Below are 14,352 nucleotides of genomic sequence, written 5' to 3'. Positions count from 1 at the left end.
CTATACACTAGGCATTGTACACTGCAAAGACAGAGATGACAGTTCCTGCCCTGAAGGAGTCTGATGGCTGCAAGGGATCAGAAAAAGAATACAATTCAGCCCCTTACGTACTTTGGTAAAGGGATGTAAATTAGCCTGGGCATAGAGAAGGCTTCAGGGAGGCTTTGAGAAAAGTTACAAAACACAAAAGAGGTTATATTGTTAAAATTTAGAAAAGTGGGTTCCATGGAGAGGGAATGGGAGGTATAAAGACCTTGGTGAGATGAGTGTGAAGTTCAGGGTAGCTGGAGGAGCACCAGGATGTGTGGGAAGAGAAGGAGACAATCGTGGAAAAGCCCTACCAGGAGGGTCTCGAATGCCAGGCTAATGAGTATGGATTTTATTCTGAATGTAATGAGGCACCACCAAATGTTTTTAAGCAGGAGAGTGACATCATACTTCCTTTTAGGCGGTTCGAGAGGGACAAGGCTGAAGTTTGGGAGATCATGTCTAGGAGGCATTTTCAAGAACTCTGGCGGGAAGTAATCAGGGCCTAGAAGGTTCAGAAGCAAGAAGATGTGTTCAACACCTATGCAGGAGACAGAACTGATAGAACTGGATGGCAAATGAACAAATATGAAGGTGTAGAAGATGAGAAAGTGGAAGATGCCTCCTCATTTCCAGCTTGAACGGCTCAGTAGAACCACTCAGCAAGATGAGAAACAGATGAGGAGGAAGCTGTTGGGAAATTTAATTAGTTCCAGACATGATATGTTTGAACTTCTTCTGTTAGGTGATGTAACTGTGGAGAGAGATTACTTTGGAAGTGGATCAAGGTAAAGGTGTCCATGGATGTGAATGAATGTGACAAGTTAAAGGAGTAGTGAAGACAGAAGCCTGGAGAACATAGCACTTAGGGACTGGCAAAGAGGAGAACCCAGAAGGAGACCAGTTCTATATCTCTATGTCCACACTCTTCTATTCCCTGAGATAAAGAGGATATTCCTATAATCCAAGACTCACATCTCCACTGCTACCCTGGATTCCTTTTTTTTTTCTTAATTTCAAGATTTTATTTATTTATTTGAGAGAGGGAGAGAGCTAGCGAGAGAGAGAGAGAGAGAGAGAGAGAGAGAGAGCATGAGCTGAGGGAGAGGGAGGAGACGCAGGCACCCCACTGAGCAGGGAGCCTGATGCGAGGCTCAATCCCAGGACCCCAGGATCATGACCTGAGCTGAAGGCAGATGCTTAACCAACTGAGCAACTCAGGAGCCCAGCTACGCTGGATTCTACGCCTTCTGTTCCTTCAGGTCTTGCTGTACCAATAACCTCATCTCTCTCTCTCTTTTTTTTTTTTTTATGATAGTCACACAGAGAGAGAGAGAGAGAGAAAGAGAGAGAGGGAGAGAGGCAGAGACACAGGCAGAGGGAGAAGCAGGCTCCATGCACCGGGAGCCTGACTGTGAGATTCGATCCAGGGTCTCCAGGATCGCGCCCTGGGCCAAAGGCAGGCGCTAAACTGCTGCGCCACCCAGGGATCCCCAACCTCATCTCTTTTATTGTAAACCTTTTCTCCTTTCCATTAGCCCACATACGTTGAAAGTCTTTCCTGTTTTAAAAAGTGAGGCCCCTTCCTGGACCATACTTCTTCAGCTTTTACTCTATCTCACTTCCCTTCTAAAATCTTGTGAGAAGGTCTAACTCCACTCTTCCTATTCCCTCACCTCCCATTCAGTTGGCCTCAAGCAATGGGGCTTTTGCCTCTACTGCTTTTTCCAAACTGCTAATCCTAAAACCATCAATCATTTTCTAATTGGGGATCCAATGAGCACTTTTTAAGTCTTGTTCAACTTCTTTGGGGGCATAAACCATTCCTTTAACTTTCTTCTCTGGCTTTTCGGACCCACAGCTCTCATTTGGTGCCCCATTTCTCTACCCTGCTCCTGCAGTGTTCTGCCTTTTGGTCCTCTTCTCTCCTCACTTTCATACTTTTCTTTTCTACCTTCTTCTACTAGCTTCAACTGTTAGCCATGACTCTCTGAGCGCTACTTGTTGGACATTTTTTTGACCTCAATCTTTTGGGAATAAGGCGGAGGAAGAAATACCCAACTAGATTGGCCGGTGGAGGAAGAAATACCCAACTAGATTGGCCACTTCCAACAGGCAACAAACTACAACCCGTTTCAAACTATACTCTCCTCCCCTGCATTCCCTCTGACTTCCTCCTTCAAAATCCTGCTCCTCCTTCTGTAATTTCAATCTTGTTTAATGCCACCTGAAAAAAAAATGTTTGATAAATCATCACGTAGTACATCTTAAACTTATACACCATCATATGTGAATTAGGTCTCAATAATCCTGGGGCGGGGGGGGGAAATCAAAAAAAGAAAAAAAAAAAGGAAAATCATTCTAGGCATGGCCCAGTTCCCCGTCGGTTTTCACAGTCTCTCTAGGATCTGCGCCCTCCCTCCCATCTGCACCGTCCCGGCCCTTCGCTCAGGCTCTTTGAGCTCCTACAGAAACGACAATGCCATGCCAACTGGTTTTCTCCCCTCCACGCCACCTTCCCATATTGGAACCAAACCAGGTTTTCCAAAGATGAATCAGATCCTGCCATTCCTCTGTTTAATCGCTCCCCAGTTTCCCTACAATACAAGGAGCCACACTATAGGACCGACCCTTCGTTAAGCACCCGCTGTCCGCTTTCCGGACCTCATCTTTAGCCTCCCCCGCACCGCGACCCTGTGCTCTCGCCACGCTTAGGTTTTGGGGTTCCCCAAACAAGCACACCGTGCTGCTCCACCCGAACCGAGTTCCCCTTTCCCTTCCCTGTCTCAGGCTAACTCTCACAAGATTTCTAGGCCAAGCGCCCCAGTCACCCCTGCTGTGGTCCCCAAGCAGCCACCATCCTGAAGCCCCAGGAGCAATCTCGACCCGTCTCCCCCCGAGGACTTTCTTTTTTTTTTTTTTAAACTTTTAAAAAAATTTTTATTTATTCATGATAGTCACAGAGAGAGAGAGAGAGAGAGAGAGAGGCAGAGACACAGGCAGAGGGAGAAGCAGGCTCCATGCACCGGGAGCCCGACGTGGGATTCGATCCCGGGTCTCCAGGATCGCGCCCTGGGCCAAAGGCAGGCGCCAAACCGCTGCGCCACCCAGGGATCCCCCCCCCCCCGAGGACTTTCGCACCGTCGGACAAATTCTACAGCCCCTGGTCCTAACGAGACAAGGAGCTCATCAAGGTCCCGTCTTCTCCTCGCCGCTGCGCCCCCTACACCTGTACCCCGGGACTATGCAACTGGCACATGTTCGATAAATGTGGGCTGAACTGCAAGTCACTGTTCCGCGGCGGAGAGAAAACCTCCAAGGGCCTCTGGAACCGCAGCTGCACGCGGCGGCTCGTGCCCGCCAAGGGGGGCGCGCGCACCACCACCCCCCACCCCTAGGCGGCGCACTGCGCCCAGCGCCCCGCGACCCGCGACCCGGAAGCGCGGGGGCTCTCGCCCGAGACCCGCCGGCCTCGGCCCCGACCGCCGGGCGGCGCAGCGTCCTGAGGGGCGGGCCCGGCAGGCACCACCCTCGAAGAGGCGGAACCTGCCCAGGCGGAGGTCCGGACCCCGGTACCTGATAGGAGCCGCCGGTCAGGGCCAGCTCCGCTAGGACCGCTCGGCCATTAGCGACACAGCTGTAGGTGATCGTCATGGCGGGCGGGCCCGGGAGGAGAGGTTCCGGCCGGCCTGAACCGCCCGCCACGGCCTCGGGGCGGCGACGGGGGCGGGGCTAGGGGCTAGGGGCGGGGCGGGGGCGGGGCTAGGGCGGGCTCGGGGCGGGGCTCGCGCAGGCGCGAGGAGCGATTGCTTGGCGGGGGCGGGAGGCGGGGCCATCCCTGGCCTGGGCGGAGCCTCTGCCGAGACGGGGCGGGGCTAGGGCGGGGCTCGGGGCGGGGCTCGCGCAGGCGCGAGGAGCGATTGCTTGGCGGGGCGGGAGGCGGGGCCATCCCTGGCCTGGGCGGAGCCTCTGCCGAGACGGGGCGGGGCTAGGGCGGGGCTCGGGGCGGGGCTCGCGCAGGCGCGAGGAGCGATTGCTTGGCGGGGCGGGAGGCGGGGCCATCCCTGGCCTGGGCGGAGCCTCTGCCGAGACGGGGCGGGGCTAGGGCGGGGCTCGGGGCGGGGCTCGCGCAGGCGCGAGGAGCGATTGCTTGGCGGGGGCGGGAGGCGGGGCCATCCCTGGCCTGGGCGGAGCCTCTGCCGAGACGGGGCGGGGCTAGGGCGGGGCTCGGGGCGGGGCTCGCGCAGGCGCGAGGAGCGATTGCTTGGCGGGGCGGGAGGCGGGGCCATCCCTGGCCTGGGCGGAGCCTCTGCCGAGACGGGGCGGGGCTAGGGCGGGGCTCGGGGCGGGGCTCGCGCAGGCGCGAGGAGCGATTGCTTGGCGGGGGCGGGAGGCGGGGCCATCCCTGGCCTGGGCGGAGCCTCTGCCGAGACGGGGGCGGGGTTTGGTACAAAACAAAACAAAACAAAACTGGCCTTGGGTGAGTGAAACCTTCCTCCTTCGTGCTTCTCCGTAAAGTCACTTGGTGAGAGCCAGTTCGCTTCACGGTACCACCTGCCTACGATTCAGTCCACAACATGACAAGTAAAATAAAATTCATCCATTAACTCAGCCAGCGGCTATTGAACTCCCGCAGTTGGGAGGATGCTAAGAGGCAGGCCCCGAGGTGTGGCTCTGAGGGGTTCTTTCTGGAAGTGGCTACAGAGGCAGGTGAAGACAGACGCCGATTCCAATGAGTGACATGCGGAAAGATCAACTAAGTGGTAGAAGCTGGGGCGGAGGCAGCCCATTCTCCCGGGGAGAGGGAGCAAAGCCTTCTCGGTCGCTGCACCCCGCCCCCCGCCCCCGCCCCGACTTCGGAGGGGTTGGAATTTCTCTAAGGGAGGAGGAAGGCGAGGACAGCCTAAGCAGAGGGAACAGCTTCTGTAAAGGCTTGAGAGCAGGCAGGTGGGTTTAGGGAATGGGTGTGAGTAGTGTGGCAGAGGAAAGGTGTGCGGCGGAGTGGGTAGGAAAGGAGAGGGGTAGGAGCGATAGAATGATTTGTCATCCTAGGTCTTGAGTTCCTGGACAAGAACTTAAAAAAAAAATATATATATATATATATATATATATATATATATATATATATATATATATATATACAAGCTTCAGATAAGTTTATGTATTTTCATCAGCAGGGTGTTGTGGTAGAGTGAAAAGAAATCCGACGAACTTGGATTGAATATAGGCACTGCCATGTATTCTGCACCTTCATTGTAACTTAACCTTTCTGAGACTCAGTTTCCTAGTCTATAAAATGGGTGTAGTCTTCAAGTTTAAATTAAGTAATTATGCAAAGTACTTAGCAGTTGCACCCTGAGTGTGATAAATACATTAAATGAGAATTACTTTCTTGCTCTCAGTAGTATAACTCTAAAGGAAAACCAGTCGATGTCCTTCTGGGTGATTGGCAGAGGTGGAGACAGGTAGTCAATGGAGTTCATTTTAACCCAGTGCAATCAAATTGGATTTGACAAGCAGGTCGCAGAACTTGTCTGGACAGTAACTCCTGTGAAAAATGCTTTGTTGAATCATGTATCCTCCTATCTAAAGGAAATCTTGAATCAGTGTGCCTTATCAGCTTAGAGAGAATGTCTTTTGTTACAGGAGTCATTGAATTAAAAACACTAGTCACACTGTTTATATGTGGGAAAGTGAAATATGTTAATTCTGAGGTAATGCATTGGAATATTTCTTGCTAATGATAAAAATAAAGCTGAATAAACTCGGCCACATGGCAGTACCCCTTGTGTTTAGTAACTAGTGGAACTGAAGGAGATTGGGCAAAGAAATCATGAGCTGTAGTAATGATAACAAGCATCTGATACTTGGAATGATGTATCTAGGGCCTCCCCCGTCTTGGTCTCACCTTGCCACGTTAAAGCAATCCTGTAAAGCAGGTATGATGGGTTCATTTTGCACAGCCCACATAGTCAGACCTCTAGAAATGTAAAACATAAGTGATAACACCACTCTATCTTTTTTTTTATACCACTCTATCCTTGAGCCCCGTTTTACCTGATATCTGAGGCTTAATCTAGTCAATGCTAGGTTTCCTCAGTTAACTCAGGATTTACCCCTTCCTCCTTCTATGTGGGGTAGGAGTGGCATCTGTGTGTGTAAGGGACATGGTGGTGGTGGAGATCTGATTCGTGATTGCCATCCCTCCAAGGTGGCACCTGCCACTCCTGTTTCTGTCTTTGGTCATCAGTTCACATACTCCACTTGGAAACTCAAGACCCCTTTAGGCACTCTGGTTCTGTCTCAGCCACTCTTTAGCCCTTTTGGGGGAAGGAAAACTTTCCCTTGCTCCGTCATGCCATTTTGAGGTGTGTGTGTGGGGCTCCAGAGGCTGTCTCAGGTCTCTGGCCAACACACCGTGGTGCCACCCCTTCTGTCATGCTGTCATTCTGTTGTCATGTGGGGAGCAGCTCGTAGACCTTATCTCACCTGGGCAGCAACTCTTTGGGTTCCCAATTAACTGAGAGTCTTCTCGTTACCACACTCTATCACCCCTCACCTTCCAGTAAGGACTGACTAATTGGATTGCTTCCGTTGGACCCTGTCCTCCTCAAGCCTGTGGATACGCCAGTGCCTCTAGGTAGGGAACCTAATACTACCCCAGGCATTCTTCCCAATTTATGGCATTAATGTTGGCTTCTGCTGTCCCAAACCTTTTCTTTTCATATACTTCAGGGACTTTCCAGAACCTATTATGAAACTTTAAGAGCAGAGAATCTTTTCCTTCTTTGCCTGCTCTTCCACCTCTGTCCCTCTTGGTACTCCATTTTCTTTGTTCTCTATTTTTATGCAGAGAATCATAATGAAAACCTGCAGCAGGTAGTATAAAATATCACAGGCGTTTTTATCTCTCCCTTGATAGTTTGACAAAACCTTGAGGGCGAAACAGGATGAGTGGTGAGAAGCTGGATCTGTGGGAAGGAGAAATGGGACGTTCACTATTGTCCATTTCTTTTAACACAAGGTTTTGGCTTTATGACTACTTTCACTGACTAGCAAATCTACTGCTAGATTTTTTCAGGTTAGCTCCCCAGACCAGAAAGTCACTACTATTTGAATCATCCAGTTTCTTAGGTCACTGAAGACTTTGTAAATATTCCACAAGCTGGAGAGCATCAGGTACTCATTGATTCAGGATGCTACTTATTCAGTATTGAAGTTCTCTTCTGGACTCCTGTTTTACTTACTGTTGTTCTTCAAAATGAGAATATGCATATATTGTTTCTTTACAGCATGTAATCACTGTAATAATTCAAACAATACAGCAGTAAAAGCTTCTCTATTTTTACCAACCTATAAGAATAGTAATAGTAGTAATTTAACTTATATTTGACTGTCTTGATACATTTTTATATTAACAGACACATGCATACTACTTTTTCCGAAATCTGTTTTTTGTCTTGTTTTAAAATTAATATACTGGGGCACCTAGGTGGCTCAGTGGTGGAGTGTCTGCCTTTGGCTCAGGTCATGATCCTGGGGCCCTGGATCCAGTCCCACATCAGTCTCCCCAGAGGGAGCCTGCTTCTTCCTTTACCTATGTTTCTGCCTCTCTGTGTCTCTCAGGAATAAATAAATAAAAATGTAAAAAAAAAAAAAACAAAAAATAAATTAATATACTGTTTTCTTTGACTATCACATATATTTCAAATATTTTCCTCTGAAGTTTATCATTTTCTTTTTCCTTCTGGTGCCTATTCTTTTGCAGATGTTTTTGTTTCTGACTTAGTTAACCATATCCCTGCTTTTTTTAAAAAAATTTTTATTTATTAATGATTGTCACACACAGAGAGAGAGAGAGAGGCAGAGACACAGGCAGAGGGAGAAGCAGACTCCATGCACCAGGAGCCCGATGTGGGATTCGATCCCGGGTCTCCAGGATCGCGCCCTGAGCCAAAGGCAGGCACCAAACCGCTGCGCCACCCAGGGATCCCCATATCCCTGCTTTTTATGATGATGATGGAACCTGGTGACATGTTAGGCAAGGCTTCCTTTCCTATTCCCATATGAAAATATTTCTTTTATTTTCTTGTTACTTTTGTTTGTTTTAATGTTTAAATATTTAATCCAGCTGTAATTTGTTTTTGTGTCTCTTGTGAGGTCACAAGAGAAATATATGTTTTCCCAAATGTAGTGCCAATTGTTTCAAACCACTTATTTGAAGTCCACTTTTGCCATAAACTAAATTCTTCTATAACATTGTTAATTGGATCTTAGACTTGATTAACATGTCCTCTTCTGCACTGGTATCACAGTGATTCAATGACAGTAGCTTGAATTGCTTTAAATTTAACAAATTGGAAAGAGTTAATATATTTGCAATATTTCGTCTCATCCAGGAACACGGGTTGATTTTCTATTTATTCTTTATTATATCTTCCTATAAAAGTTCTGTAGGTTTCTTCATAAAGGCTTGACAATTTTTTAGAAATGTTTATTCTAGAGTATTTTGGCTGTTCTTGTTTATGGACTTTGTTTCCCATTTTGTCTTCCAGTTGCCTGTTTCTGGCACATATTATCCGCTCCCCCCTTTTTTTAGGTAGGCTCCATACCCAGAGTGGAACTTGAACTCACAACCCTGAGATTAAAAGTGGTGTCCTTTACTGACTGAGCCAGCCAAGTGCCCCTATTTCTGGCATGTACAAAATCTGTTGACTGAAATGAGGGGTTGTTGAGTGTAATGGCCAAGAAAAAATTCTTGAGATGTTGTCTGATGCAACTTAGTAAGTTTATTTAAGTAGCGTGGGGACCAGACCTATGAGCAGAAAGGGCTGCACTTTTGCTGTATGGAGCTGGTGGTTATATGCTTAGTGCTCAAGGTGGTAGGGACATCCAGGGAGTATTAGATCATAAATGTCTTCTTTGAATTTCTACTGGTAAAACTGCTTTCGCAAGACTTCTCTGGTGCTTATCGTTCAGTTCAATATTATCTATCAGTGAGATACCCAGGAGTCATGAGATCCTTTCAGGATGTAGCAACGGGCACATATTTGATCTTTATCAGAATGGTGCAGGTAAGCCTTCTGGGCTAAAGTTGAATATTTTTCTGCTTCTATCCCTCATCAGTTATATTTGGTTTCTTTTACATACAGCCCCTGCTACATAATATTGTAAACTCCTAAAGGCCATGGGCTTTTACACATCCAGCACATTGTGCTATGCTCAATGTGAACAGGATGTAGGATACTATTGTTGACTCTCATACTCGTTTTTTTCATTATATTCAACAGCCAAGTGGAGGGGAACCTCAGGTAGCAATGATATTTGTGAAAACTGGAAAATGATTGAAGGTAGTGTAGTAGGAGGAGATTGGAGGGACTTAGGAGTCAAGCAGACCTGGATGTAATGCTGACTTTGCCACTTTCTAGTTGTGTAATCTTGGCATTTCTGAACCTGTTTATTTCTTAGTCTCATTTTTGAACTTAATTCAGAAAATGAGCTTGGAGTGCCTGGGTGGCTCAGTCGATTGAGTGTTTGACTCTTGGTTTCAGCTTAGGTCATTATCTCAGGTTCGTGAAATCAAGCTCCATGTGTGGCTCTGTGGTCAGTGTGGAGTCTTCTTGTCCCTCTCCCTCTGCTTCTCCCCCCTCACTCTCTCTCTTTCTTAAATAAATAAATAAATAAATAAATAAATAAATAATAAAAAAGGAAAAGAAAATGAGCTGACATACACAAAGCATATAACTGGTCCTCAGTAGGTGTTCCAGTGTGGATGGCTGTTATGATCATTATGAATCCATGTTATCATGTAACTAGATCTATCCATTAAGATGCACATTTAAGAAAGCACAGCCTGGCCTACATGAGTTGCTTGTGTGTAGATTCAGTGAACATATTTGAATCATCATTCGAGGCAGATGATACAGAAATTTTCTTTTCTTTTAGATTTTATTTATTTATTCATGAGAGAGACACACAGAGAGAGGGGCAGAGACACAGGCAGAGGGAGAAGCAGGCTCCATGCAGGGAGCCTGACGTGGGACTTAATCCCATTACTCTGGGATCACGCCCTGAGCCAAAGGCAGATGCTCAACCACTGAGCTACCAGGTGCCTCGATGCAGAAGTTTTCTAAAATTCTTCCTTTTGAGAAATATGTTATCTGTTGGTCTCCACTCTGTAATAAGTTTTCTGAGAACAGAGGTCAAATATTACCAATCTTTTTATCTCTAGCACCTGGTGCAGTGATGGACACAATTTAGGTGGCTGCATTTCATAGTATGAAGTATTTATTTAACCAGTTGCCTACCTTTATTTGTTGTTGTTGTTGCTAATACAAAAGATGTTGGCTTCTTATCTTTGCTAGGAAGCGTAGCGTTTAAGAGAGGATGTGTAGATGGCAAACATCTCTGCAGGCCGCCCATACGCAACTTGTTTTATTATAGTTGGTTTTAAATCCCATTGCTGTGTCAGGGCCAGCAGAGGGAGCACAGAGCACAGCTTTGAAGGAGCAAGCTGCTGCAGCTGGACTGGGAAAGCAGGAAAAGGCCACTGAGGAGTTTTACAGAGGAAGGAAGGAAGAGCTAGGAAGAAGGTCATTCCCCATTTGGTTCTCTTTGCCCTGTTCTCTTTTGTAACTCATTCAGGCCCCGGAAGGCCTCTTCTCACCTTTTTTTTTTTTTTTTTTTGCCCCTTGCTCAGCAGCTTCTCATAACTTTTCCCTTTCCTTAGGTTAGTTACACAATAAGACACACAAGACCCATGTTCTCCAGGCTAGTTTCTCTTTTAGTCAGCTCAGTTACTTAGCTCAGATTCAGGGTTTGGACATTGATGAGGGTCCCAGAAAAACACTGAAGAAACCGGGTGCCTTGATTCAGAATTCCCACTGTCAGAAGCCATTTTGGAGGGGGGGTGGACTGAAAGGGCTGGGGTTAGATTTCTCTTTGCATGAGGAATCGGAGAGGCAAATGAAGACTGGACAGAAGGTTGTAGGGTTTCTAGAGAGTGGGGGAAAATGCCACTTGCTGCTTCATTGTCTTGCAAAAGCAGATCTGTGGCACTCCATATTTGAGAATCTCTTGAATTGTGAGCCACTACTGTCACGGGCAGTGATTGCATCTCTCAGGTGTATTGGAGGAAGAGATAAAATGGTTGTGAACTGTTGTCTCACAACTCAAGTACGAAATTCTCTGCCTGTTGCTCAAGGTCTGCTATTGTCTTTCCCAACCCCAGCATCTCTCTAAATTTAACCTTCTTCTCTGTACATTAATCATCACCATAGCCAATTTAGTCTGCTCACGGATCTGAGATCATATTATGCTGATTCCGGGCTGGAAGCTTTTGTTCTTGTATTTTTTCCCCACATTTTCCTAATTCTTCCATCTTTCAAAACCCAGGTGAGGACCTTTAGAGGTCACCAACTGTACTACTTATTTTTTCACAGTATAGGTTTCAGCCATTAATAGCATACATTCTTTGTTAACAGGTCTGTTGGGTATAAAAAGCTTATAAGTTGATTGTTTGGAATGTAGAGCACGTTTCTCTGCAGAAATATGGTAACTGAGTCAAGGTGTATTTGAAATAGAAATAGTTGAAAACAATCTTTCGTAATTAAACAAAATAGCAACTCCAGTGATTAAACAAAACAGGGAATCAATAAGATTGAACTAGCTCACTCTCATTCATCTTGGTGCTAGTGTTTAAGGAAGAGCAGGTTTAATTAAAGGAGGATAGAGAGGTGTTGGAAATTAGTGGATGTTCTGAATGGGCCTTATGGAGCAATTTCATGGAAGACACTGGCTTTTTGTTATGTCTTTATTACTTTACAACTCCTGACTCTGCATTTCCATAATGCTGGTGTCTGGCTGCTAGTGCTTTAGTACTTAGCCGTGGTTTGGATTATTTTTGGCTTAAAAAAGGTTATGGGAGAATGTCAGAAAAAATGGCAAAATAAAGGACTGCCAAAAATATTTCCCTTCAGAAGAGCAATTAAAAAAAGGCGATTTTTTGGGAGAATTTATTTTGTAACATACACAATTATTTAATCATTGTGTTGTATAGCTGAAACTAATATATATCATCTATACTTTAAAAAATTTCAGAATTAAATTTTCAGAACTCTAGAAGTTAACTAAAGGCCTGCTGACCCAAGGATCATTTATTCAAGAAAAGTAACTGAATCTTAGTAAGAATGGTGACCTCTATCGCATTTTAACTTACCCTAATCCCACCTCCCACTTTCCAGTTATGCAGTAGTCTTAATAACAGTCTATATTCCTGGGCAGTTTGGCAGCCACTAGAGAGGGCAGAATGAATTTGGAACTCTTTCAAAGCCCCATTCTCATAGAATTGTCATTATGTGATCTGTCTAGTGGTTCTCCAGAAGAGTTCACTTACAAGGCTGACTCAGAGCTCATTCAGTGCTAAAAACCTTCTCCTCCCACAGGGGGCATTGTCAAAACAATTATAGGCAAGGATTTCAACTTGCAAATGCTTTAGGTAATGGATAACTGTTGGGGAAACAGTGTACCAAAAGCTCAAAAGGAATAGTTGATGAATGTACTGTCTGTAAGGGCTTTGAAAAGCTCTGAAATAGTTGTGGTAATCTAGAAGTCCATGTTATATAGAAGAGCTCTGAGCATGCTGGGGAAAGATGTGAGAAGGCCCTAAGCTCTCATGTCTGATTGAGCTTGAGATTTTATGCAAGTAGGAAGTGAAGGCTGAGGTGGAGTTATAAACCACTCTTTTTAAAAAATATTTATTTATTTATTATAGAAAGAGAAAGAGCACAAGTGGGAGGGGCAGAGAAAGGGAGAGAGAATCTCAAGCAGACTGCACTGAGCGCAGAGCCTGCTGCAGGGCTCCATCCCATGACCCTGAGATCCTGACCTGAGCGGAAACCAAGAGTTGGAAACTTAACCAACTGCACCACCCAGGTGTCCCATGAACTGAGTTTTATTTTATTTTATGTCATTATTATTATTTGTAAAGATTTTATTTACTTATTCATGAGAGACATAGAGAGAGGCAGAGAGAGAGGCAGAGACAGGAGAAGCAGGCACCATGCAAGGAGCCCGATATGGGACTTGATCCTGTGACTCCGGGATCATGCCCTGAGCCAAAGGCAGATGCTCAACTGCTGCACCACCCAGGCATCCCTGAACAGAGTTTTAAAGGCATGCTCAACACCTACACAGAGCTGCTCACAACAAAGCCAGGGATATTTAGTTATTCCAGCTATTTAAGGATATTTCTGTCCAGTCATTAGTTGACCAATAAGCTAACTAAATAGAGACACTAACATGACAAAGAGTATAGACTTTACAAAATTAGTTCAGAAAAGTCACTAAACAAGTAATTACTATAATAAGTGGCAAAAACAATAAACTCTGTAGGTGAGGTTGGTGGATCTGATTGTTAGAGTTGTCACATTATATTGTTTTAAATGTCTGGTTCTTAAAAAATCATGAGACATACACAGAAACAAGAAAATATATTCCATAAAAGGACAAAAATCAATCAATGGAAATTATTCCTAAGGAACCCCAGGTGTTGGATTTACAAGACAAAGGCTTTATTGTATTTATTTATTTATTTATTTTAAGATTTATTTATTCAAGAGAGAGCATGTGAGAGAGAGAGAGAGAGAAAATGGACAAACAGGGGGAGGGGCAGAAGGAGAGGGAGAGAATCTCAAGCAGGCTCCCCACGGAGCATGGAGCCTGACATGGGGCTTGATCTCATGATCCCGAGATCATAACCTGAGCTGAAACCAAGAGTCAGACACTCAACCGACTGAGCCACCCAGGTACCCCCCAAGACAAAGAGCTTAAATCAGTTTAAATATTCCAAAGAATTAAAGCAAATCCTATCTAAAGAATTAATGTGTAATAATCACATTTCACTAAATAGAGAATATCAATAAAGAGAAACTAAGAAAAGGAAACAAATATAAACCTAAATGAAAAAAAAATCACTAGAGGAGCTCAACAGCAGTTGAACATGCAGAAAAAAGAATCAGGGAATTTGAAGATAGATATGTTGATATTATTCAGTCTAGGGAACAAAACAAAAAAAAGTAAACAAAGTAAAACAAAGCCTCACAAACCAATGGGACACCGATAAGTGTTTACTAATGTAAGTGTAATGGAAGTCCCAGAGGAGAGGAGTGCAAGAAAAGGGAAAAAAAGTGCATGAAGAAATAATGGCTGCAAACTTGACAAATTTGATGAAAAATATTCATCTACACATCCAAGAAGTTAAAACAGATCCACATAACATAAACTCACAGAGATCCACCCCTAGATATATTGTAATGAAACTGTTGA

At 45.3% G+C, this 14,352-nt stretch overlaps 1 protein-coding gene and 1 long non-coding RNA gene across 12 annotated transcripts in view; one reads left to right on the top strand and one right to left on the bottom strand.

The window, feature by feature from the left end:
• The window catches only part of LOC112646486 (uncharacterized), a 264,641-nt gene extending 260,880 nt beyond the window's left edge, over window positions 1–3,761 (bottom strand). For all 11 annotated transcript variants that reach the window (XM_049105001.1, XM_049105000.1, XM_025426517.3 and 8 more), the window contains exon 1: window positions 3,604–3,761. In XM_049105001.1, the coding sequence (XP_048960958.1) occupies window positions 3,604–3,681 (78 nt within the window). In that variant the 5' untranslated portion in view covers window positions 3,682–3,761. The remainder of the gene's footprint in view (window positions 1–3,603) is intronic.
• LOC125754197 (uncharacterized) overlaps window positions 3,529–14,352 on the top strand; it is a 36,789-nt gene continuing 25,965 nt past the window's right edge. Inside the window, exon 1 of the long non-coding RNA XR_007407790.1 lies at window positions 3,529–3,666. This is a non-coding gene — a long non-coding RNA (uncharacterized LOC125754197). The remainder of the gene's footprint in view (window positions 3,667–14,352) is intronic.

This window comes from Canis lupus, chromosome 32, assembly GCF_003254725.2.
Source record: "Canis lupus dingo isolate Sandy chromosome 32, ASM325472v2, whole genome shotgun sequence".
Classification (NCBI taxonomy): Eukaryota; Metazoa; Chordata; class Mammalia; order Carnivora; family Canidae; genus Canis; species Canis lupus.
This window is presented reverse-complemented; position numbering and strand designations above follow the sequence as displayed.